This window comes from Rhinolophus sinicus, linkage group LG03 (assembly GCF_036562045.2).
Source record: "Rhinolophus sinicus isolate RSC01 linkage group LG03, ASM3656204v1, whole genome shotgun sequence".
NCBI lineage: Eukaryota > Metazoa > Chordata > Mammalia > Chiroptera > Rhinolophidae > Rhinolophus > Rhinolophus sinicus.
In genome coordinates, this window is record NC_133753.1 from 25,466,887 (window position 1) to 25,492,912 (window position 26,026).

At 47.5% G+C, this 26,026-nt stretch overlaps 1 protein-coding gene across 2 annotated transcripts in view; it reads left to right on the top strand.

Annotated features, from left to right (window-relative positions):
* Positions 1 to 26,026, top strand: part of DPF3 (double PHD fingers 3) — a 254,240-nt gene that overhangs the window by 126,913 nt on the left and 101,301 nt on the right. For both annotated transcript variants that reach the window (XR_012494614.1, XM_019733356.2), the window contains exons 3-5: positions 178 to 285; positions 17,520 to 17,647; positions 23,747 to 23,842. Coding sequence is in view for 1 of the 2 variants with exons in the window: in XM_019733356.2 (XP_019588915.1) it covers positions 178 to 285; positions 17,520 to 17,647; positions 23,747 to 23,842 (332 nt within the window). In the remaining variant the exon portion in view is untranslated. The remainder of the gene's footprint in view (positions 1 to 177; positions 286 to 17,519; positions 17,648 to 23,746; positions 23,843 to 26,026) is intronic.

The following is a 26,026-nucleotide window of genomic DNA, read 5'->3' on the forward strand; positions in this document are numbered from 1 at the left end:
TTGGATGACCTAGATTGTGCCTCAGCTCTACCATCTACCACCTGCGTGACCTTGACAAGTCATTTCACCTCTCTGGACTTCAGTTTCGTCTCACTGTGAATGAGAGCGTTAGCTAGGGTGGTTTCCTAGGCTTTTCCATCCTGGAGCCTTTAACCTTTCCACTGCCTCTGTCCACAGGCCTCGCCCCTGGCCAGCTGTACACATATCCTGCCCGCTGCTGGCGTAAGAAGAGACGATTGCACCCACCTGAGGATCCAAAGCTGCGGCTGCTGGAAATAAAACCTGGTCAGTACCCTCTGGAGCTTGGCTGGGCCCATGATGCGAGAGGAGGGGCGCACTGTGCTGGCCCAGGGCAAGGTGGCTTTGCTCCTTTGTCCATAGAGCAGAGTTTTCCAAGAGAGTGAGCATCCCCACGGGGTGCTCAAAGGCGTGCCTGCTGTCACATGTCCGTGTACCCACCTGAGCTTCTCTCCCCTCTGGCTGTCTCATGTCTTCCCCTTCCTTTTGTCTCCCTGTTGCCACCCCAGGGGAATAAAGGAAGCTGGCATCTGGTGGGAACAAGCCTAGGATGAATTACTTTCCCAGCAGAGCGGAAGGAGTTGCAGCAATTTGGGTCGATGATACCCTTCTGTGGCTTCAAGTAAAGAAACCTTGTCCCAAGTTGCGTGTTTTTCTAAGGAGGAGAGTGCGCTGTGTACCCTCTCCCAACCTTGTTGTGAATGAATTTTGGGAGCATCTTACATAAAAGGGCCAGTCGCTAAAAATAGAACCCATCTTGGAAGTGGAAAAGTTCAAGTTCAGGATTTGCCAATAAGTGATGCTGATTGCTTTGTGGCCACACAGAAGGAATTGGTTGGTGTTCTTGACTACTGATGTGTTATTACATTTCTGACTAGATGGCCATCTTTAGACCTGTGTCTGGATTGAAGCAAGGCCAAGTGATTGCCCCGAGTCTTTAGCTTTAAGGGAACCTCTGGTTTTGGGGGTGCCGGGGAATATGACTTTGGGTGGTGAGAATAGTGCTGTCAAGTGGAGCAGATGCAGAGCTGACATGTTCCCTCCCATTGTCACCAAAGCAATGCAGACCCAGCCTCACTCCTGCATTTCCACACTGACCCCTTAGGCTGTTTTCTCTGCAAAATCTGTACTTAAAGTTGTTCAGAATGTTTTCACTCACCGTTCCATAGTCAAGCGTGCTTCGACAGTTTGCTTCAACCTAGATTTCACTTGTGTACAAGTTTTATTTGTTACGGGTGGGTAAGGGCTAGATTCTTCATCGCTCTCTCCCCAAGCTCTCAAATGGCCTTGCGCAATTTACAGAGCCTTGCAACCACGGTAGGGTAGTGACCGAGATGATGCAGGCTGTAGGACAGCCCAGTTCCCTGGAGTGACACAATCCAGGAGAAATGTGATGCAAGTCTCATGTGTTATTTTACATTTTCTAGTAGCCACATGAAAAAAGGAAAAAGAAACAGGTGCAATTAATTTAAAAAATAGATTCTATTTAACTCAAACTATCAAAAATATTGTCATTTCACCATGTAATCAATATAAAAATGATGAATGAGATAGGTTACTTTTTTTGTATTGCTTTGAATTCCAGTGAGTATTTTACACTTTCAGTACATTTCATTGTGGACTAGCCACATATCAAGTACTCAGTGACCACAAGGGGAGAGTGGTGCCCACTTTGGTCACTGTGGTTCTAGAATTACACTCGAAATACGGTCTTGACCAGCAGCACAGGCCTCACCTGGGAGCTTGGCAGAGATGTAGAATCTTGGGTCTCACCCCAGACCTGCTGAGCCAGAATCTGCATTTTTATCCGATCCCCAGGACTGCATCCCCAGAATGCACACTGAAGTTTGAGAGAAGACATACAGATATTCAGACCATAAGTCAGTATGGCATGACTTCATGTCATCTGCGTCTCTTTAATCAAGCAGAAACAGTTGTTGATATGAACAATTTATTTTGGTGGGGGCCCCCACCTTCCTTGTTCCAGATCCATTGGGCCTGGTGACTTGGAAGTGGTGTGGATGACTGATGATGTAACCCCTGGTTTGATTGTTATCTGGACCTATTTAATTCCACTCCTTTCACACCTTTGCAGTAGGTGCTCTAGTGAGAGTGTTGGCTATGTGGATTCTGAGGGAGGGTGTTACTCAGGTGTTTGTCATTAGTTGGATGTGTCTTCATGTCACCCTGTGCATATATTGCCCCGTCTGTCAACAGGCACAGTGGTGCTTGGGACTCCTAGCTGGCCTTGCAGGTTCATCATGAGGCTCAAACAAGCCATATGTAATAGTATTTGGCCTTTCAAACCCTTTTAATTAAAAAATTTGGGCTGGCCCGGTGGCTCAGGTGGTTGGAGCTCAGTGCTCCTAACGTGGAGGTCGCCGGTACGATTCCCACGTGGGCCAGTGAGCTGCGCCCTCTACAGCTAAGGTTGTGAACAACAGCTCTCCCTGGAGCTGGGCTGTGGTGAGCCGCTGGAGGTCGGCGTGAGCTGCTGTGAGCTGCCGTGGGCTACCATGTGCTGCCAGGAGTGGCTGGTGGCCAGTGTGAGTGGCCGGCAGCCAGCATGAACTGCTGTGAACGGCCGACCCACGAATGGCGACCGACTGCTTTAGCCTGGGGGAGCGCAAGGCTCATAATACCAGCATGGGTCAGGGAGCTGTGTCCTACACAACTAGACTGAGAAACAACGGCTTGAACCAGAGTGGGGGTGGGGTAGGCGGAAGAAGGGGGAAAAAATTTTTAAAATTTGAATAAGTAATACAGTTACATGTTTTGACATTCCAAAGATAAAAAGGATACATTATATAGTGGAAAGTAAGACCCACTCTCCAAAGAGGCAGTCAGTAGTACCAGGTTTTTAGGATTTTTCAAGAGATAGTATGCACACACCCACCAGCAATTACATCTATATCAGCTTCCCCTCTTCTTTTTACACAGCACAGCACCTTGCATTTTGCCCTTTCCATTTAAAAATGTGCCTCAGGCATTGGCCATGTCAATATATAAAAAGTTTCCTCATTCCTTTTTTATAATTGCACAATATTCCATTATATGAATGCACCATGACTTATTTAACCGTTGTTCCCAATTTTTGTTTCTAATTTTTCCAATTTACCCAGTGATGCAATGAATAGTTTGCATATATATGAGAGGACATCTTCTATGTAATTTGTTCATGAAAAGGCTTTTATTATAAATTCTTGGCACTAATTTTAAATTGTTAGTCTTTATTTTTTTATCTTTATTCTTAACATTTCTATAAAAGTCTTTATTAAGAACACTTTATATCAAACTAATTAGATCATCTTTTATAGAAAAAAGACATTTAGCACTGGAAAATACCTCAGACATCATTAACTCCAGTTCCTTATTTTATTGAGGTCCAGACAGGTTAGGAGACTTGCTCAAAGTCACATAGCAATTCCTGTGCGAAACAGCAGAGACTCCAGGTTGCTTGATTTGTCTGTTCACAGCCTTTTCTGTGTGCTCATGCTGCTGATAAGTATACTAACTTAAAGAACCTTTACCAAGGCTTTCCCTTCTAAACACTTTAATGTTTATAAAACAAATAATATATTAATTAATAAAATGCATCCAAGAGATAGCTGGAATTTTTTCAGTCATAAGTGTCAGACATTCAAATCAAACTAGCTTAGCGAAAGAAGGGAAGTTCATTTATGTAACAGTAAATCCCAGAGTTGACGAGCTTCAGGCATAGCTGTATCCAGGGACTCAAGCATTGTAGGGAGGGCTCTGTGCCTCTCTCTCCACCTCTAACACTGTCTACTCATGGGGCAGGCAAGATGGCCAGACTCAGCACTCACCACACCCAGAAGAAATTCAAGTCCCCTTCAATAGCTGTGACAGGAAAGTCCCTGGAAGGACTGATGAGCTGGCTGGGTTTATGTCACTCCCACCAGTCACCGCCCAGGGGATAGGGCACTTTGATTGAATATTGTCATTGTCATCACCAGTGTCTGAACAGCACACTGTAGTTTACAAAGTCCTTTACAAAGCATTTTCATGGATCACTTCCATTGGTCCCAGGAGGCAGAGAGGAAAGGAAAGGGATAAAAGTGGTATAAACCCATTTTATAGGTCAGGAAAATCAGGCTGCAGACAAAGCCAAGGAGACTTTACTGTGCTGCTCATGTATCTGAGAACCTACAGCCTCACTGTTAGTGGGACTGAGGCAAGAAGCTACGTACGAGTGTCAGGTCCTTCTGCCTGTGGGCATTTACACAGGGCCTGCTGGTCTCCAGTGGATGAATGTGGAGCAGCTGTGGTCACAGCTGGCTTTGGACTTGTCCCATCCTTGGGCCTGCCGTGACATGTGCGAGGAGGGAGAAGAAAGAACCCTAGGGCGGTGGTTTGCTATAGGCAAATGCTCACCAGCACACTGTGTGTTATCTGGGATCATTTGAAAAGTTTCCTCTGCCTCTGTCCTCATGCTTGGGGCAGAGACTGAGGTGGCTGTTCCAGGTCTCAGGTGTTAAAGACTCAGCCCCCGGGATGGCCAGGGTCCTGTAGAAAGGCCCTCTCTGGAAAGAGAAGCACCAGCCTCGTCAAGGATGGGCCGTCAGAGGCATAGCCATATCCCACGGTGGGGAAAAGATCCCAGCTAAGCTGGGCTCACCTGAGGCAGGCTTCTCTTCCAGGCCAGGCCAGCGCCCAGACTCAGAAACTACCAACAGCCCAGGCCTGGAGAAAACAACTTTTCAAATGATGGAGCTCCATCACAGATGAACTTGTTTCCCCTCTTTGGGTAATCAGACCTTCTACTGAGACTACTAAAAACAAAAATGAAATCCCCAAAGCCTTGGGCCAGATGTTTGTCATGTCTGTTTCCTGTTCTGAGTCTGTACCTTCGGGCTGAGCCTGGCTCTCAGGATGTATCAGACACCAGCCTGAGACTGCAGATTGTGAATCAAGATGCCAGGGAAGTGTCCGGGAGTCAGTGACGAGCAGCCTCAGCCGTGGGCCTCAAAGCATCAGGGCCCATTTAGAGAACCCGAAGCAGCACAAGGAAATGAATCCCTCTCGTCCTAGAGGCGACATATGTCTGCATTTGAATTTTTCAGCCAAAATTTCAGAAAAGGATCTTCATGCAAGGCCTCCGCTGGCCCCCATGGGGCCTTGGAAGAAGGCGCCCCCTCTGGGTGGACATTTACAAAGTGATGCCTCTGGTGGCGGGTTAGTACAACACAAGCTGGATCCCAGCCTGTTTTCAGTGTCTCTGCCCTCATCATTTATAAAATGCAGTTTCCAGCTGAGAGGGCCTTTTTCATTTTGGGGGGTAGATCCTTCCTAAGCATAGGGTCGACTTGGACAATATTTTTTAATGACTCTTATTTTAATGCCATTTGAGTTGGGTTCAAAGAGAAGTAGATTTTTTGGTTGGTACTTCTGTGACTCAGGGTAGAGTCATGGGTCAGAGTCCTTGGAGAACTTGCTGCAAATTCCTAGTAGGTGGGAGCAGTCAGCTGGGTGGACAGAGGCCGGTCTTCCCATGGGTAGAGGAGCAGTTGAAGGAAACAGAGAGGGAGGGAAAGGCTAGGGATCTGCTGTCTTGTACACTGCAGTGGATTTGGGGATAATAACCATTTTGAAGATCAGTGCATGGAACCTGTCAGTATTTAAAAAGCACGTGTCCTTTGACCTAGAAATTCTGCTGCTAAGAATTTATTCTATAAATAAATATATACTCACAATGTATAAGGTTGTCCATTGTGGCATTGTTTGTAACAAGAACAACAACGCATGGAAACAACCAGAAGAAGGTCATTGATAGGGGACTACTTAAATATATAGTACATTCATAAAATGGAATACTATTTTGTCTTTTAAAGGAATGAGTAGAAAAACATGGAAAGATGTCCAAAATATATTGTTAAGTAGAAAGAGAAAACGCAAATTGCACAATATCATGTACAATCCTCTTTGGGAAAACTTTGCGGGAAAATCAATTTGTTCATCCTGGGCTGAATCTCTTTAAATTTATGGAAACTAGAAGACTGAGTTTATGTTGAAAGAAAACCAGTGAATGAACCAACTAACTCTTGGCACCCCTCCACCCCCAGCCTCTATAATGCCCTTCCTCTCCTCTCTCTTCCCTCCCAGCCTCCTGGTGTGGGCTCTCCTGAGCTCCCCTGGACAAGCTTCAGGAATCTTGTTGTGTGTGTGACTCTTGGAGCCTCCCTTGGGCTCCACCATCAGCACCCTCATCCCTCAGGGGAGAGGGATAGGAAGAGGAGTTCCCCTGATTTGTGGCCTGGAGCAGAATTGTCTCAGGCGCTAGTTTCCTTCCATGTGAGACCCTTCCATGGGTAATGAGGAGATGACGCAAGCAATGTATCATGCCAACACCTGCCTCTCCTGTCTTCCTTTGTGTTCCTGCCTGAGTCTAGCCAGTGGTGGGTAGCTTTCAGCAACGAGCCAGGGTGTAGTGTGGGTGACAGTTGTTCTTGACCCCAGGTCTGCAGAGCCGAGGGCTCTGTTAGGAAACCAGGTCAGGGCAAGGGGAAGCAGTGTACATTCAGGAATCTGGAGGGACCTTGGAGAAGGTCCACTTCTGGTTCAGCCCCCCAAAGCACAGAGATCATCTGGGCTGAGTAGACGTTGCAGGGTAGGGAGTGGGGAGCCAGATCGTAGCTGCTATCAGGTTATTTGTTCCTGAGCTAAATTATACACTGCTGAGAGTACACCCCAGTCCTGCTCTCCTCATCCCGTCTCCCTCCTTGTGAATATGCCGTTCTGTGTATGTTTCTTGACTACTTGCTGAAAATAAAAATATATCTGTGTCGGGATGGGATGGGGCTGAGGGCCGAGGAGAGCTCTTTGGAATTTGATAGCATTCTCACTGTCCCTGGACCTATGCGTTTCTCACGCCTAACGTCACCCCTCCAATCAGTCTTGAATAAATATCTTGCAACCTCCTACTTGCCTGGGTGTCTGAAGGACAACACATACAACATTATTTTCTCCACTGACTGACAATGGAGTTCAGTGTTCTCTGCAGCTTGCACTTGGCTGCAGAGGCAAACGCAAGGTGTTTCACGGCACAGCCATCACAATTCATGCAACATGAAGACTTGAGCAGGGGCCTGGTGCCAGAGAGCGGCCTCCCCTGGACCATTTCCCCAAGAATGGAGCTCTGTCCTTGCGAAGGGGGCACTGAGGTGGCAGGAGAGAAAGGTGGGTGGTAAATATCCACCACCAGGAGGCCCTGAAGCAGGGCAAATGTTGGGCAAAAGCCAACTGATTAGAAAAGAGGCCTTTAACTTCCCTCCCCACCCCCCGTGTTTTTTGAATGAAGAAAAGAAGAATGTTGTGAACAACTTGAACTTGTGTCCCTCTGGATTAAATGCTCATACACTGCTTAGATCAATTTAGCATCTTCCCACCCCAGACCTTTTGGTCCCCCATCGTCTAGGACAGATTTTATCTGTGTTTCAGAGGTTGGGAAACTGTGGCATCGAATTCGGAAGTTAATTTCCCAGAGGACATTAGTGGTGGAGCCAAGGAAAGGACCCGAGAGGGAGCCTGTTAGAATTGGCACCATGTTGCTCCAAGACCCAACACACATTCATCCTGGTGTCCTCAGACCAATAGGGCTTTTACAACAGACGTTCATTCTGCTCCCGAAATGTACCTGAAGCCTTGTACATCCCTCTGCTTCGGGACTCTTGGGGAGCAGCACGGCGCTTTGCCACGCTTGCCAAATTCCAAGGGTGATGGCAGGGAAGGCAGTCGGGAATACAGTTCTAGTTCTTTCTCTTGTGTGTATGCATGTGTTGTTGTTTTTTTCTGTTTTGGCAGCCACTCCATGGCTGGGGATGAATGACCAGGGTAATCACGCCCCACCACACGTTGTTGGGGGAACATGAACAGTAGGGCAGGGACCCTGAGGAGACGGTAGCCTGGGGTGCCCCAAAGCCGAGGGTGCCATAGCCAGCCAACAAGTCACAGGGACCCTCCGAGGGTGCCCCCCACAAGGAGGTGGTTCAGGCAGAGGGCCCGAGTCCCTCTTGCTTGGGCAGGGGTGGAGCGCCTGCTGCGCTCGCCTAGGGGCTGTCCCTACTGCACTGAACTGCCAGAACTCTACAGATGGGAGCAGGCTGCGGCCAACTTCCCCAGCTTTTGAAAACCCTGCATCTTAATTAGTTCCCTACTGCTTTTTGTACATGGCCCACATTTTAATAGTCTCCAGGCTTCTTCCACCATTTGCTCTCTGATGTTCTGCGCGATTTCTCTTCTCCTCAAGACAGTCCCCCTGACTCCTCCAGCACCCTCCCAGTCCGGGAACAACGTAAGGAACGCCAATGTGCCAAGCATGTAGCCAGAGATTGATGAGCCTGTCAGCTGGCTCCCTCTGCCCCCTGCTCCCCTCGCCTGTGTGCTCCTCACAAGGATAAGCCGGGCGGGAGTGAGCGAGATGGGGGGAGGCAAAGGAAGAGACCCGTGGAGCCCCTAGCCAGGTGTGAGCCAATGGACACCGTGACCTTCTCCTGGCCCGCAGAGGAGTCTGGCTGTGTCCTTCTGAGGGGGGAAGGACGCTCTGGCTCCCACCCCCATCTGTCAGCGCTTATCTGTCTCTGCGCGGGGGGTTGCCTGAGCTTGGTACGGCTGGGAGAATGGATGCCTTCAAGTGCATCAGGGGGAAATGACCAGTCATTTATCTCTTTCCTGCAGTGTCAGAGCCTGCAGCCATCCATCCTGGAGGTTTGCAACAGCAGCTTCTTCAGCTCTTGTTGGCCTCGTGAGAGAGGAGGTGGGCAGGCCACTGCAGCCCCCGCTTCATGCCATGACTGTTTATGGTTTTTTTCTTTTTGTTGTTGTTTGTTTGCCTTTCTGGCAGTCTGGGGAAAGGAGCTGGGTCTGGGGGACTGAGTTTGGGCCACCCTGGCACTACTTGTGTTCGGTAGGACTCTGGGAACTTGGGCTGGCAGAGAAAATGGGTGGCAGCTGGGAGTCGGCTGGGCAGCGTGCCGTTGAGTTTCCATGGCCATGTTTTGCAATCGGACCTGGCTGAGCCATGCTTAGAGCTTGAGTTGTATGACTGAGGAGTTGCGGTGTTACGCCATTGTCTATTTACTTGTATCTCTCCCTGCTGGAAGCTGCATACTTTGAGGGCAGGGGCCCACCCATTTCTTCCTCTGTATTCCCAGTGCCCAGCTTACAGTAGGCTTGGAACATAATAGGTGGACAATAAAGGTTTATTAAAGGGTGCCCGGTGTTTGATCTCAAGCGTGAAGCACATGGTTTAGCTCTCATCATCCCCATTTCACAGATGAGGGAGATTGAGCCAGAGAGGAGAAGCCGTCAGCAGCTGACCTGGCCTTTCCATCCAGTTCCCAGCCAGGCCTGTAGGGCCTGTCCCAGTTTTGCCATCTTGCATCTCTTTGGTAGGCACTATAACTGTGTTCTGCAGGACAAAAGACACAAAACAGGCATCACAAGGCCTGGGTTCAAGTTCAGACCCCTCCACCCACTGGCTCTGTGATTTGGGGTATTTACCTAACCTCCCTGGCCTTGATTTCATTTGTAAAATGCAGCATCGCAGCTGCTCGGCTCACTTCACAGGGTTGTTCTGAGAGTCACGTGGGATGATGGAGCTGAGGACTTGGCAAGTGTGAGAGGCACTGCGATGCCCCCTCCATGTGGCACTGGGGTTGGGCTGGGAGTCTCTGCCAGGACTGTCCCTGGCCCTGCACTAGCAGTACACTTGTCACAGGCAGCTCACTGCCCAGCTGGAGGAGTGTGTGCTGTCTGGCCTGGAATAGGAACACGTTCTGCCTTAGAGTCTTTTCAAAGGCCCAAGTCTGGTATCTTTCATGCTGAGGAGAGAAAACCTGGCACCTGGCTGTGGAATCCACCTTTACCTGAACCATAGCTTGCTCAAGTTCACCCCGAGTCCCAGAATCCAGCGCTCTGGTGTCCATTGCCCGGGGCACAGAGACAAACTGGGAAGGCTTCTCGCTGCTTTTATTAACACCATAGTATGCTAGGCTGGCAGTCTGGCTAGGTCTTTTCTTCTGCCCTTGGCCTAGGCTGGTCTGCCTTCTTCTGGAAAACCATTCCTCTGTGGACTCACTCTGGTCTGGCTGCATACCTTTGCTCCTTAGAACTGGGCTCCTGGCCTCCACAGCTGGCCTCTGTCCTGTTTGCTATGTGAGGATGACCCCTGGTCAGGGGCCAGGGGACTGCTCCCGTCTGTACTGCACCCTGGATGTATTTGACCACCAGGATGTAAGCGCCGTGAGCATGCATTGTCTGGAGCATGCGTGGCCCTTTCTTAAGCTCCGGGCTGGGCTCATTCGTGGGCTCCACATAGTGCCGCAGTGACTCCTAACTGGTTTTCCCACTTTTGCCCTCATCCCCTTTCAGTTGTTTCCAGAGTTAAAATACAGGTGTCATCAGGTCGGTCTTTGCTCAGAACCTCCAGTGGCTTCCAGTCGCACTCAGAGTGGAAGCCAACATTCTCACAGTGGTCACATGGCCCTTCACAGCCCCTGTAACTCTGAACTGGGCTCCTCCTCCGTCGACTGGCTCACCGTCCTCCTGGCAGATGGGTCTTTTGCACTGATGGCTCCTTTGTCTGGAACATTTATTTTACGCATTGTTTCTCCCCCACTAGAATATAACATCTATGAGGCAGGAATTTTTGTGTCTATTGTTCGCAGCTGTGTCCCCAGCACCTAGAACAGAGCCTGGCACATAGTGAGCGCTTAATAATTATTTGTCAAGTAAATGAATAGAGCAAGGCACCTTCCATGTGGTTCTTCCGTGATTTCCAAATCTGCAGGACGGTGCCCGACCTGGAATGGAAGCAGGGCCGGCATCTAGGCCTTCGAGCTGTGCCTCGACCTTGGTCTCCTCTGTGCTCTGCAGGGCTCCAGACTCAGCCTCTTTGCTTCCATTCTCCCGGGGCCTTGCCCAGGCTGGGGGAAGCGGTGCCTCACCATCTCATTGGTCTGAGAGCGTCAGAGGTTAAGGAGGAGACTTTAGGGGGCGAAAAGAAGGGAGCTCATATTAATTGTGCACCACCCTTGGGCCCAGCACTCTATAGTATCCGTGATTTCCTCTGGCCCCATAACAACACTGGGAAGTGGGCTTTGTTCTCCCAGTTCTACAGAAGAGGAGATCAAGACCTAGGTACTAGAGCTGACGTTTCACCCCAGAGCGGCCTCTCGCACTTTCCAGTTATCCGTATTCCTTTGAACCATTTCACCACTCAGTCCATTCCCATCATCTTTCCCCTCCCCCAGCGTCCTGCTAAGCTGCATTGACTTGGTCTTCTGGCCAGCTGAATGGTGAGCTTCCTTTAACAGTGTGGGTGTTTTTCTGTGTCTCCGGGGTGGAAGAATTCTTATCTGTTGTTCCGATCTCTATGTCAGCTTACCAGTGGGTGGGTAGGCACAGCAGGGTGAGGGGACCAGAGGCCATCTGGGAGAATGATCAACCTTCCTGTGTTTGGATATCCTGGGATCCTAAAACAAGCGGTAACAAGGTCCTGCAGGGTGCAGCCTCTGTAATGTGAACCTTATCTGTCTTGAGCTTTATGATTCACAAAATAGGGAGTCAAACACAGCCAAGAAAATGGCACCCCTGAGGAATGAGCAGATGGATTTCTGGGCCTGTCACCATCTCAGGAAATCGGGGCTTTGGTCCCCCCAATCTCTTCCCCTGTGGGGTGAGACGTAACAATATCCCCCCGTTTCCCCTCCCCATGAATCTGTGAGTCTGATGGGGGGAAATGAAATAATGATTCTTACACTCCTTGTTCCTTGGTGTAAGTTGATATATAAATCCAAGGAAGTATGATGAGCTTAACTCCTCAAAATAATAAGCACCCAGAGAAAAAAACTGCACCTTTGTATTTTTAAAGAAAAACTAGAGGCAGGTGAAAAAGAAAAAGCTAAACACTCATGATGTAGCAGGAGGATTGTCTGCCATTGTCTGTGGGATTCCTCCCTCCCTTTTGCACCGTAACTCTGTCTCTAGGCCCCTGCGTCAGAGAGCCTGTGATGGATGGATGGATGGATGTGCCTTGTCGGGGTGTTTCACCGCTATTTCCCTTGGGGGAGTCTGTCTGTTGGCAGAGCACAGCCTCCCGAAAGATGGTATCTCTTGCAAACTCGACATCTAACAGACAGCTCCTCTCTTTGTATATTTCCCCAAAGAAGAACTGTCTTAATCTGTTTTTTATATGGCATATTTTATTATAATCCATATATGACTTGTAGGTTCCCAGTCCTCCATCCTGAGCCAAAAACACACATGAGAAGTCAGAGGTTCCATGAGTGTGTGACATCCAGGCGTTTGCATTTTTAAATGACCTGGGATTTAATTACTCACTGTGCTCCCGTGTTGCACTTTCGGGCTCATCTCGTCTGCATCTTGTTAATGAGCTCAGTGGCTCCAGCAACTCAGGGGAAGCTTTGCTTTTGGTACATTGGGTGGCAGGCTTGGGGCACCTGTGTCCAAAGCCTGTGGCTTTGATCTCCATCCAAGAGGATGCTGCCTTGTCCACTCTGTTCACAGTCCTGGGGAGAAGCAAGCCACTGCTCTTCACTGGTGATTTTCTTTCTTTTTTTCCCTTTTATTTGTGCTTTTCTTTCTTCCTTTTTTTTTTTTTTTTTAAGACTTTCTGTGCTTCAATCCTCATTTGTCTAAGAGGTTTTTTTCTTATTTGGAAACCGATTTGCTTTGGTTTGCACAGAAGCTGTCTCTGGTGTGATGGATCGTGCTGGAAGTCACCCAAGGAGTATCTCTGTTCCCAATTAGAAGTGGAGGCAGAACTGCTTACGGAGGCCCAGGGAGGTGGCTGGCTTGGGTGACAGCTGCTGCCGCTCTGGAGAGAGTAACGATCCGTGGGTTTATATCCATGTGTATAAAATCAGACTAATTTAAAGATGAATTATGTGTATGTTTTGGACAATTTTCTTTTAATGTTGAAGGTTCGAAGGCGGCTGTCAGGTTATGTGGTCCCTAAATTTGTGCGAGGTTCAAAATGAGTACACTTTTAAAGGATTGCTAAATCCTATATCCAGATGAGCTGTATTAGAATAAAACTGAATCAGTGAAATCCCTCAGGACTCAATAGGGGGCATGTTTAGGATGTGCATTGTGCAAGAGCTTGGACCTTCTTTTTTCCTTCACTGTGGGACCTCCTGTGTTAGGAGCCAGAGAATGTACCCTGTGCTGTTTTGTTGAGAGGGCACTGGTTAGCCTGTTCCTCTGACCTTGTAAGCCTTACCCATAGTGCTTTGAAACCAGGGTTTGCCTGGTCAGCTAGAATGCTGTCCTGGAATGGCGCTTGGCTGGGTAGTAAGCAGGCACCTTTAAGAATTGAATTTAACATCCTTCCATTTTTGGGGAAGAAAATCATCGTAAACATTACTTTTAATGCTGTAAACCTGCACTAATACATGTGGCTATGGAATGTGGCTAATTTAATTGAGATGGGCTATAAGCATAACATACACACCAGATTTTGAGGACTTAGTGCAAATAAAAGAATGTAAAATATTGCATTAATATTTTTATATTTATTACATGTTGAAATGATAATATTTTGGCTATCTTGGGTTAGAGAAAATATATGATTAAAATTAATTGCACCTGTTGCTCTTTTTAAACTGGCTACTAGATAGTTTAAAATTATATAAGTGGCTTGCATTACATTTCTGTTGGACAGTGCTGCTGTACCACTAAAATCAGAATTATTCAAACTTGGATACCAATAACAGGTAGCATTTATAGGACACTTACAGCATCCCAGGCTCTTTACATATATGATCTTAATTTTGAATCTTAAGTTTTGAATAGAAAAAAAATCAAAACAAAAATCGATAAGCCTTAGTTTTCACTGTTTCTCACACTAGTTTTTTTTTTTTTTAAACAGAGTTTCTCTGTGCAGTGTATTACCTTGTTAATTCTCACACCAACACTATGAAATAGATACGATGATCATCCACAAAAGAAAACGGAAACTTAGAGATTTAAGTAACTAGCCTATGGTCTTTCAACCAATATATGGCAAGGCTAGGCTTTGACTCCACAGCTGTCTGAAAGCAGAACTTCTATGAGCCAATTAAATATCTTGGTAATTAGGCAAGAATGATGCCACTAAATTTCATTGTGACCCTGGGAAAGTCTCCTTGTCTTTCTGTGCTCTGCTTTCCTCATTAAGGGTTTGGACTCCAGATGCTATTGGGGGTCCCTTCTAGCTCTTTGCATAGAGGGAGCCCATTTCACTCTTCCCTCTTTACTCTTCTATTGTGCCTGTCTGGTAAAGGACCAAAGGACCAAGAGAGTAGATTGAATTATGGGGAAGCAGGGTAGTGGAATACTTAGCAGGGGAAGAAGAAGGAGCAGGAGAAGAAGGAGGAAGTTCAATTGATGAGAAACTTTCTGGCGGTCAATACTGTTGTGGCAGGGTGAACGCTGCCTGGGGACGGTCAGATACAGCAGAGCCCCTTCCCATGCCATAAACCATGACAAAACTCTGCCTTGCATCTCAAAATATGAAAATTATAGAGAGTCTAGGAATGCAATAAAAATGCACAAAGTTTTGGAAAAAGACTTTTCAAGGAAGGACCAAAGAGAGGAAGGTGAAAATCTGTACAACTAAGAAATTAGGCAGATGGGTTCTGGAGACCGATTGGGGTCAAGGCTGGACTTTGCCCCTTACCGGTTGGCAAGCTCCGTACATCTCTAAGCTGCAGTGTCTGCATCTGTGAAATGGGATAATAACTGTGCTCACCTCTTGGGTGGCTGTGGGGATTAAGCGATAACATAGCAACAACAGCTGCCACATTTTGAATGTTTACTATGTGCCAAACACCGTGCATATACACAAACATATCAATGCCCATTAGGGCTCAGCCTGGGCCTGCAAAGGATGAGGATGCAACAAGTGGGGCTATCGTCATGATCTTGACGGCATTTAGAAAAGATCATTTGATTGCATTCTCCTCCTTCTGTGGGACTTTCAATGAAGTTACTTCTCTGAGCCTCTGGTGACTCATTTATAAAATGAGATGATAAAAGCAGATGAGCTGTACGGCACTTTTCAAGTCTAAAATGCTGTGCAATTCTGGAAATAGGATTTATTTAGTGTTGAGAAGGCTAAAGGGATACTAAAACATAAACTTTAAATATATACAAATGATTATTATAAGTCTGAGGGATGGTGACCAGCTGTGCTCTCTTGACTGAGGATAGGATATGAGGTGACACACTTTAATTGTTTTAGATTTGACATTTGGAAGTGTTTTCTGACTTGGGAGGGAGAGTAATATGGCATGGGAGTAGGCTCTGAAGTTGCACACTCCATTCATTAAAGCAGACAGTGGCATAGCTTTCTGACACTCAACTGCAGTGTACCTTCATCACACAGGCCTTCCCTGATACCTTGAGCTAAAGTAGACCCCTCCCCCCCACTACGCCGGCCACCTATTTTTCCTTCACATTTCACTCTTGTTTTCCTCCACAGCACTTAATGACAATTTGTAATATGTATTTATTTTGTATTTAGCGTTTAATGTCTGTCTCTTTAGATTGTAAACCACGTAAAGGCCAGGACAGTCTTTAGATTTGGTTCACCTCCTATGTGCCTCATTCCAGTGCAGCAGTTGTCATGTAGCAGGTGCTCAGTAAATATTTGTGGAATGAATAGATGGATGGATGCGTTTCAGAGGTGGTTGATTTGGTGATACGTAGTACCCAAAGACCTTGTCTCTCAAGGGACTGCAGATACTGTTTCTCCTTTCTGGAGACTGGTCACCATGGGGGTGCCTTTGTTCAGTTTTAATGGGATGCCAAGCGCCCCTTCCTTGTGGCCTGGTGAGCCTGCATCTGATTACGGGAGACTTGACAGAAGGCGTAGGTAGAGTTCCAGTTGAGTCAGAATAAAGCCCAGGGGAGCAGGGCTTGATTATCTTGGTTATTTCCATTTGCTCCCCCAGGTCCAGTCTTTGTCCTCTATATGCCCTGGGCCCCAGGAAGCTGACTTCAGTGGGAGGCATCAACCAGGCTGCCTTGCTTTCTGCCTGCTAGTCGAGGTTGGCCAATGGGAGGGCAGAGCAGGGAGATGAGGATGGAAGGAGAGAGAGGTTGGGCTGTGCGTCCCCATGCCTCGTTCTGCCACCCACGAGCCCACAGCAGCTGCAAGGCACACTCCTACCCGGCAGATGTGCTGTGGTGCTCGGCAGCTGTGCTGTGGTGCTCGCTCCAGGTTCTTGCAAACGCTCCCCCTCTGTCCCTCAGGATTAGCAGTGGTCATGGCTCCCCACTGTTCACTCCCCTGGGGTGCTTCACAGGTCCCTGTTGTTCCCTTCTGCCCACACCTCTGTAAATATCCCAACACTAATCTCTCAATCCCCTCCCCCCATACAAATGGGCCATTTATTTTCCCTGTCTTTTCTAGGGCACTGTTCCCTCATATTCTCGCACCCATCTTAACTAACAGAGGGTAGGGGCCACGTATCTAACGTCATTGGGAGGTGGGGTGCGAGGTACAGGATTAGAGGAATATTTTGTAGTAAATACAGATATAATCACCTGTACCTGAGGTTTCTGAAAAACAACAACAACAACAAAACCAGCCATCCTATGGGTTGGCAGTTTGGGGGACATATTGAGAAAGGGGTTCAGCTTCTCTCTGGCCTCTCTCATGGGCATGGCTGGCTCTGGCTGCCACTGCTCAGCTGGCCCCATGACCTCAAGCCCCAGGTAGCTGATCAAACTCCTGATGTCTTCAGAAAAAGTGCCCTGGGGTGCAGACACTGCAGCTCCCAGCTGCTGAGCCAGGCCTCTTAGGCGTCTGCACTCTCTCTTTTTCTTCTCTTGGCTTTAGAGGACTTCGCTTGCCTGGTGAGTTGATAAGAACAGAACAGCCTTTCTGTGGTTGAAATAGCTTTTCATGGAGCAAACTGGAGCTGGGCAGCTAGCATGGTCAAGGGGAGGTCATGCAGTTGCCAGACCAGAGTTGAGCTAGAGGGAGAAATTAAGAAGACATGAGGCCAGCCTTGGTGTACCGCTTTCCAGTTCTCCAAGCACGTTAATGTAAGGAACACATTTGTGCCCCACAAAGGGCCCTGTGGGGTGCTTAGCATTGTTATCCTTAGTTTGTAGATGCGAAAATGAGCTCTGGGGTCCTTGAGCGCCTTGCCCAAAGTCACGGGGCCAGAGAGGGTAGAAGCAGGACTGAGACCTAGGCCGTCTGTCCCCATGTCCATCTGACGCCCTTTCTGCTCTGCCTCTCTGTCTCCGAGGAAGCAGTCAGGGTTAGAATCTATCTCTGGGATTGTGAGATGGAATCAGAAAAGCTGGACGCAACGCCAGTGTCCTGTTCTACCTGGAGGAGAGAGCACAGGCCGTCTTGAGTTCTACTCAGGAGCTCTGGTTTATGCCCGTAAGGGCCATCTCTCCTGCCCTTCCTGTCCCTTCTGCTTCTAGTGGCCTGACCCTGCTTTTCTGTTCTTGTTTTTCAGAAGTGGAGCTGCCCCTGAAGAAGGATGGGTTCACCTCTGAGAGCACCACGTTGGAAGCCTTGCTCCGTGGTGAGGGGGTCGAGAAGAAGGTGGATGCCAGAGAGGAGGAAAGCATCCAGGAAATACAGGTATTTCTGTGCCCCAGTGGGGGTGGTGGGTTGGTGCCACCAGAGCATCGAGCACCGAGGTGCTTCCAGACTCTAGCACTGGCTCGGGGCCTCCTCTCAAGGGCCAGGGCTGCATCTCAAACTGCCTCGTGGCGTTGTTGCCAAGAAGCTCGCAGATTCTTTTCTGATTTCATGTGTTTCCCGGAAGAAGTCATCGTTTCCCCCAAATCTGTTCCTCTCCATTCATCTCCCCGTTTGTGTACTCAAAATGTATTTCTTGGGCCTGCTGTGTGCCAGGCATGATGCTAGGTCCTGGGCGCGCGGTGGTGAGCAAAACAGATGGAGTTCTCATCCCTGTGGAGCGAACTGTCCATAGTCCAGGCCCCAAACTTCAGGGTTGTCTGCAGCAGCTGGTGCCCAGTGAGTCTTTGCCTCACCCCTACCCGCCGGCCTCCCACCCCATGCTCGGCTCCAGGTCACTCGGTCCTTTCACAGCACCACCTACTCCTCCTTCAAGGCCAGTTTAGAAGGCACCCTCCAGGCAGGGTCGGTGGCGCCTGTCCCCGTGTGTTCACCACCCTCTGTTCACACTAGTGAGGCTTGTACCACGCAGGATTAGAAAGGTGTGCTGTAAGCATTCCTTATATATTTGTCTTGAATCCCCATCATTAAATACAATGGTTGGCACAGAGTATTGTAATTATGTTAAATAATACAAATATTAAATAATAGTATTAATAACTAAAAATAATCAAATTGCTAAAGTTAAATTACATTTCTATTCCATTTCTATTAAATTTTTATGTTTTGTTTTACATACGCTATATTACATATTTAATAATTTTGTATCCAATTTAATATTTATGTATTAACTTATTACTATTATAATTAAATTAATAACAGTTGAATGTTTGGTTTGCTTCATAAGGACGACCAGTCTGCGAGGCATCGAGTCAGGGACCAAGCTGTCGTGTTCACCATTGTTCCCTCAGGTCTTACACATGCCCAGCAGAGTCAGGTCTCAGGAAAGATGTTGAATGAATCAGTGAATCGGGCCTCCTCCTCTGCCATTCCTGTGTTCAGATGAATGGTCAAGTCTTTTCCATCTAGTTGTCTCAACATGGCTTATAGTCGTTTCTTCCTCGACTTCACAGAGCTACAACCTTAGTCCAGATCCTTGCTAACGGTCGCCTTTACTTATCTGACACCTAGAGTCATCTTCGACGCCTGTCTTTCTCTCGCACCCAACATCCAATTCATCAGGAATTTTGTCAACTGTGCCCGCAACATCAATCCAGAACATAGCCCCTTGTCACCATACCCACGGCCACTACCCGGGGCCAGGCCACTCTAAGCTCCTGTCTGAACTGTTGCCACTGCTTTCTAAATGGTCCCCCAGCTAATGGCTGCGAGGGAGCCCCTTGACATTTAAGTGAGCCCTGCTGTCCCCCTGCTCAAAACTCTGCCCCGTCTATTTAGTTAAGTTATTCTATTTGCAAATGTGAGTAATAAAATCTAAATCAAAGAATATTTTTGCCTGAAGCAACAACAACACCAAAACCCCCAAACTCTGCCCAGGCTCCTGTTCTTCCACAGTGAACTTCTGCCCACTGCCCAGCTCTCCTGATTCTCTGCTTTCCTTTTCTTTTTCTTTGCCCCATAGCTCTTAACTACCATCGAATGTACTTTATTTTCTGTTCCCTTCAATAGAACTTCTCAAGGGCAGGAGTCTTTTTCTGTCTTGCTCACCAATATATCTCAAGCACCCAGACAGTGCCTGGCACATAGTAGGTGTATAATAAATATTTATTGAGCGAACAAATAACTCTGAGTTGCCCCATCGCTGGTCCTACCCCTCTCTGACAGGGCTTACTTCGTTAACTGACCTTTCATTCCGAGACAAGGCGCTGCATGTCTCACCCCTTGCTAAAAAATCGTAGCTAAAACACCTTTGTTTCCTACTAAATAAGTCCAAAGTGATGACTGTACCTTCCTGGGCCTCTTCTCCCTGCTCCTGACCTAGTTTTTGGGCTTATTTCCCACTACTCCTTTACTCCCTCTGTTGCCTTTGGTCATACTGTGCCCTTACTCTGACATACTTTCCTGCCGTCTCCGTGTGTACCAATCCCACCCATCTCTTAGGCTCAGCTCCAATGCCACCTTCCCCATGAAGCCTTTTTTGACACCCTCATCTGCACAGCGATCTCTTCTTGCCTCTGGTATTTGGAGTATCTAGTACTTTTTAAAAATTAAACATTTTTTTTTTCATGTATTACCCACCATTTTTGGACTTTCAGATCTTAGAAGTCAACATCTGTCACATCTGTATTGGCCATTTAGTGTAATGGGAGTGTAGTTTTTGCTTATTTAGTGTAATGTGACTGAATCGGTGAATGGGACAGAACCATCGCCCAGAAGCTTGATGCCCTAGCACCAGGTAGCCCTTTCCCTTTAAAGCTGGCTGGCGGTGGGTTTGAGTTCTTCTCAGGCAGTGTTGGGCCACTATATGGGTTGTCGCTGTGGAATTGTCACCATCATCTCTGATGTAAACTGAATGTCTGCTATGTACAGAGCACAGGGCTACCATCTACTGTGCTAGCAGCTGAAACCAGAACCAAAAGCCAAGTGAGTTTACATGTTTTTGTTGGCTTTGACTATTAAAATAAAGTCCGTATGTAGTAAATGGACAGTTTTGTTAATTTTTTTCATTCATTCATTCAACCAAAGTTTATCGGGTTCCTCTGAGCAGGCACTGTGCTAGGTTCTAGGGGAAGAGAGAAACCAGGAGAGACCTGTCCTCTGCGCCCGTACTGATGTTCTGATGGGACAGACAGAAAGCAAGTAAACAAACAGAGTAATTGCATTTCAGATCAATGCCATGAAAAGAACACAGTATGAAGATTCAGTATAAGAGGAGGAACGGATTCTAGGTAGTGTCCTCAGGGAGACAAGGTTTAACCTCAGTCCTATGGGATGGGGAGCCAGCAAAGTGAGGATCCCAGGGAAGAGCTTTCTGGGCAGAGGAACAGTGTGCTCGTAGGCCTCGAGATAGGTCTGAGCTTGTGTGTTGAAAGAGCAGACAGAAGGCCGGGGTGGCTGGAGCACTGTGCCAGGGAGAGAAGAGCCTAGGATGGAGCTGGAGGGATCATGCCACGTCAGCTTCCCAGGACCTGGAAGAGGCTCATGATTTCATGGGAAATGAAAAAGGAAGCCACATGGAGGATTTTAATCAGGATGGTGAATGTGAGTTTCATCAAGCTCCTTCTGGTCCCTGCACGGAGAGGAAACTGGATGCAGAGCCAGCAGTGGAAGGAGGGAAATCAGTTAGGAGATTTTTATAGCTTTCCAGGCCAGAGTTAATGGAGTCTTTAAAAAGGAATTCCTTCTTTTTTAAAAAACATAACCACAAACCATTGTTATCATCACCGTAAAGACTGTTTAGAGTAACAGGGAGAAAAGTTATTTTAAAATGTGTTTATTTTCCACATAATGACCTTGGACAGGGAAAGTAAGTGTGTTACTGGGAGATCAGCTGCATCTCTAGTTGGACACCCCTGCCCTGTACTTCTAATACCAGACGCCCCCTCTGCTTCCTGTGCCCTGAATATGACCTTTGTTAGGAACTTTTGCCTCCTCCTGAATTATGGAGAGAGGCTTCTGGTATCAGGCCATGTTGCAGGAAATGCAAACACACTGGGGTGGCTGCTGTCACCTCTGAGGCCTGGGGCACAGACAGAGGTTCTAGAGACACAGGGAAGCCAGGGGAAGAGGGAGGGATGGAGCCTGAGGGAGAAGTCAGTTTACTCCTGGACTCTGAGGCCATGTGGCACTGCTGGGGACTAGCTCAGCGGCCTTCACCAGTCTTTCATGTAGCAACCTAGAGTCCATATTGCAGGTAATAAATATCTACATAATAAAGAATGAGCGGAGTCAGAATTGTGATGAGATGCTAGAGGCAATGACCTTTAAATTCGAGGCCCTTGGAACTTACCATGATTAAGTGACTTCAAGACCTGGAAAGTTTGCAAGATGGCTGTCTGAACAGCAACAACAGTTGTAATACCCGCCCTCATGTTTATCCTCCATCGTTTCACCGAAGGCTGCAGAGCTGTGACTTGTCCTTGCCATGCTTGGCTTTCGCTCATGTTCCCACTCACGGTTCAGGAAGCCTAGACGCAGGGAGGCTAGGAGGCTTGCCCTGGACCTGCGCCAGTGTTTCCTAGCTGTAGGCCAGAGGTTGTGTCCAGCAGACAATGCTTCTCTGTTAGATGGCTACGGTTGGCCCAGCGACCCATGATGGCTTCCCAAATAAACCTAGTAGAGAAGCCAGAGAAGAATTTACTAGACCTATTTTGAGTTCTTTGGGAGGATTTGGTAATTAGCAGTATCCTGACCCCTGTGATTGGAACAGAATTCTCTGACAAGAAGGCAGTGGGACAAGGACACTGGTAACTCACTCCTGGGCTTCCTGCTCTGAGGACAGGTCAAAGGCATTGTCTGGGAGGCCACTTGAACAGTGATGGTCATACCAGATGTCAGTGAAGTGCGTGCTCCCTTTTAAGCCTTTTCATAGCTGCGTGATTGTCACACCGTCACCACAGGATGGGTGGATACTGTTAACGTGGTGCCCACCTACCTTCTACCCTCGTCTCATGCCAGTCTCTTCCTGAGCTACTAAGCTGTGGTCACATTGGCCTCTTTCTGCTCCCTAGGCAAGTCATGCTCCTCTCCCTGCCTCAGGGAGTTTGCTCATGCTGTTCCCTCTGCCTAGAATACTTTCCCTCCTTTTTCCCTGTTCCCATGCCAAGGCTAGTCTTTTCTCTCCTTTCCATCTCAACTTGCTTAGGTCACTTCCTCAGGTCAGCCTTACCTGACCCTCAGTTTAGTTAAATTTCCTTCTAATAGCAGCTGAACTTGCCTATCATGTTTTTTAGCAGTTGTAATTATAAGGTTATGTATGTTGTTTAAATCTGTCCTCCCTTCGCTAGGCTTGTAAAATCCATTTGCAGCCAGGACTGTAGCCATTTTGTGACTTGTCTAGCATAGCACCTGCTAGGTAGTCAGCACTAGACAAATGTTTGTTGGTTTGAGTGAATAAATTTCTATTTTTATAATCGGGGAAACAGGCGTAAAGAGAGGATGACTCACCCAATGTCACACAGTGGGCCCATAAAGACAGCCCCAGGGTCCCTGACATGGAGTCCAGTGAGCTCCATGCCCGTTCCCCTTATTTCACCCCCACTCTGGGGGCTGGGTCTCTGCCACAATCTTTTGTCCCTCCCTTAAGCCTAGAGATATATACCTACCCAAAGGCAATGAAGTGTTTAGTCCCCTGCCGGGAGGCTATGCCATGATACAGCCATAATATACCTTGGGACCTTCAGACGCAAGGCTGAGAAACAAATGGGAAACTGCTGATGAACCCGACCTTGCTCTGGTTATGGATTTGCTGTATGATCTTGAGTAGTCAAACCTGTTTTTACCCTTAGTTTATTCACCTGTAAAATGGAAATGGGATTCTCTGGTGCAAGATGACGCAGATGTTGGAGAGAGAAAGAATTAAATTCATGATCTTTAAGTTCCATTACAAGTAATGTGTTGTAATGAAAATCCATTTTTCTTTAACAACAACAATGGATGATTATGAACAACACATTCATGTCAAATACTGGTCAAATGAACAGGAAGTTACTTGTTTTCATCAAACAGGGCAGGGTTCCAGCATGGCAGGGAAAGGAGAAACATATTTTCATATTTAGGAACAAAAGGAAAATTACCTTAAAGAAAGTAAGTCTTGACAAAACATCTTGGGTCCACATAGAAAATTGCTCCTACCAGAACATTCTCTTTTTAGAAAACTTTTCTTGAACAAAAGTTATAAAAGATCCGTGTCCTGGGAGGACTTGGCTGGAAGGGGCCCAAGGGTTTGAGAGAGAGTTGATACCGCCAAACACTCAGACTCTGGGCAGCATTTTGGAAGCCCTGCTTCCCAAGCAGTGGCAGCATCTCCACGTTGTTAAAATACAACAACAAAATGGAACACCCCCCAAATTACCCCTGATCGTTTTCTCCTTTGTATTTTATTTCTCAACTCCTCTCTTCATTTTCTTGTCATTTCAGAGGGTTTTGGAAAATGATGAAAATGTAGAAGAAGGCAATGAGGAAGAGGATTTAGAAGAGGATATCCCCAAGAGAAAGAACAGGACCAGAGGACGGGTAAGCTCGGATGCCTCAAGGGAGGAGAGAGACCGTGGAGGCCGAGGCCATGCCAAACCCTGCTCCCCAGTTTCAAAGTCCCACTACAACGAGAGAGAGGTCCTATCCATGGGTTTCCCTGCAGAATACTCAGAGAGGAAAACTCTAGAGGGGCTTTGATCCCCAGTGACAGCCTGCAAGACTTTAGAGCTGGCAAGAGGGAGAAGAGGCAGAAGGTGCCCCGAGGGGATGGTGAGGGTCTAGGGGTTGGAGGTAGGGTCAGGGTGAGGGTGGATGACAAGGCAAATGTGACAGCTGTCCCGGTTAGTTGGTCATAAAAGACGTCTGAAAGTTCCCTGTCCCTGGGGCGGCCCCAGAATGACAGGGTTAGGATATGCGCTTTGGCATGTGCTTCATTAGGCAGAGGAGGCTCATGCTGGGACAGCATGAGGACCACAGCTGATGGTTCCCAAGTGGGATGACATGGGCTTTGGAGGCTTGTGGGCTTGGAAAGTGGCAGGAAAAGTCTAGAAGCCTGGGGAATGGCAGAGGGGAAATCTATGATGGAAGGAATAAAAATATGAGAGTGTCTCTGGAGGGGAGGGAACCAGACTTGGGTGGTGGTCTCAGGTATTCAGGCTGGTGCTCGAGAGTCTTCACATTCCAGCCCCAAAGGGCTTTCTGTGATCACCTTCAAAGGTCTGCAAGGGCATCTGACAATAACCAGGTGGAGAGGGACCTCGGGGGCAAACTGCTGCTTTCCATCTAGAGAATCATCTCTCTTAGGTCTGTCTGGCTCCTTCAGGCTCCAGGCAGGGCCCTTACTTTTCCCATGGACAAGAGGTTAGTCCTGGGTGCCCTGTGGGTTTGGATCTAGTGACAATTATGGCAAGCCTCTCTATTCCCATGGTTCTTGTGCCTTAGTATACGTCCGAATCCCCAGGAGAACCTATCAAAATGCAGATTCTCAGGACCTACTCCCAGAAGTTGTGATTTAGGAGGTCTGGGGGGGTGCTTAGAAGGCTATGTCCTGAGCAAGTTCCTGGGAGACCGGTGCCAGTCACCCAGCAGTGCCCACCCTGAGCTGAGATGCTCCAGCCTGTTGACAAGCTGGACTTCCTCAGCGTGGGCAGGGCCGCCCTCTGCATCTGCACGCCTTGTATACTTGCCACCCAGCTGCAGCCCTGATCAGCGTTTTGACAATCTTGTTTTATCTGTTCTTTCCTCTCCCTTTCTGTTGGTTTGTATGTTTTATTTTTGTATGTATGGCATATTTGAAAGCAAGTCCTAGGTACTTTATCATTTAACATTCCTCAATGTCTGTCTCTAACGTATCGCTATCATAGTCAATAGAAAGAACAATTATTCTAATGTCTACTATTCAGTCCCGGATCATGGTTTTGTTTGAAACTTAAGCCTCTTGTATTCTGCAGCGTACTTCTTCCTTGCTACACCTTTCCACGCACACGTATTTCTTTTTTCTCCATGTCATTTCTTTGTTAAAGAATTTGGGTGGTTGGTCTTTTGGAATTTCTTACATTCTAGATTTGCTGGATGGGTGCTATTTAATGTGTTCCTTTATCCTCTTTATTTCCTGAAAACTGGTGGTTTGATTAGAGACTTGGTTAGATTCAGGATATTTGTGTGAATGTGTGTGTGTGTGTATGTGTGTGTGTGTGTGTAAGGATTTTTTCGATGGAGCAAGAATCATTCCTAGGTGTGACGTGTACTTCTTATTCTGTCACATCAGGGGGCATATGTTGTCAGTTGTTCTCCTTCTAGCGATGGTAAAATCGATCAGTGGTTCTGGGTATTGTCAGCCTGTGCCTTATAAATTTCCCCATCAAGTTTTCACCTAATTGCTTTAGCAGGCACTGATAAACTTGCCTAGACCCACGAGTTCATTGGAGGTTACAAAATAATGAGTATCTAATGCCATCATTAAAGGAGGCTTTCATGTGGAATTTCTTGGCCTTCAGTGAACTCCAAGAGCTTTGTCACCTCCAGGCCTGCTCCCATCTGTTCCCTCAGCCCAAACGAAATATACTCAAGTAGACTGTAGAGTGAGAATGGTCCTCATTCACATCTTCTGTGCTCCCAAACTAAACCTAGATGACTGAACTCACAGTCATTGGATGTGAAAAGGGTGTCGGTAAGAGCGACAGCAGCCATTTTTCCTTACCGTGTACTTACTGTGTACCAGGC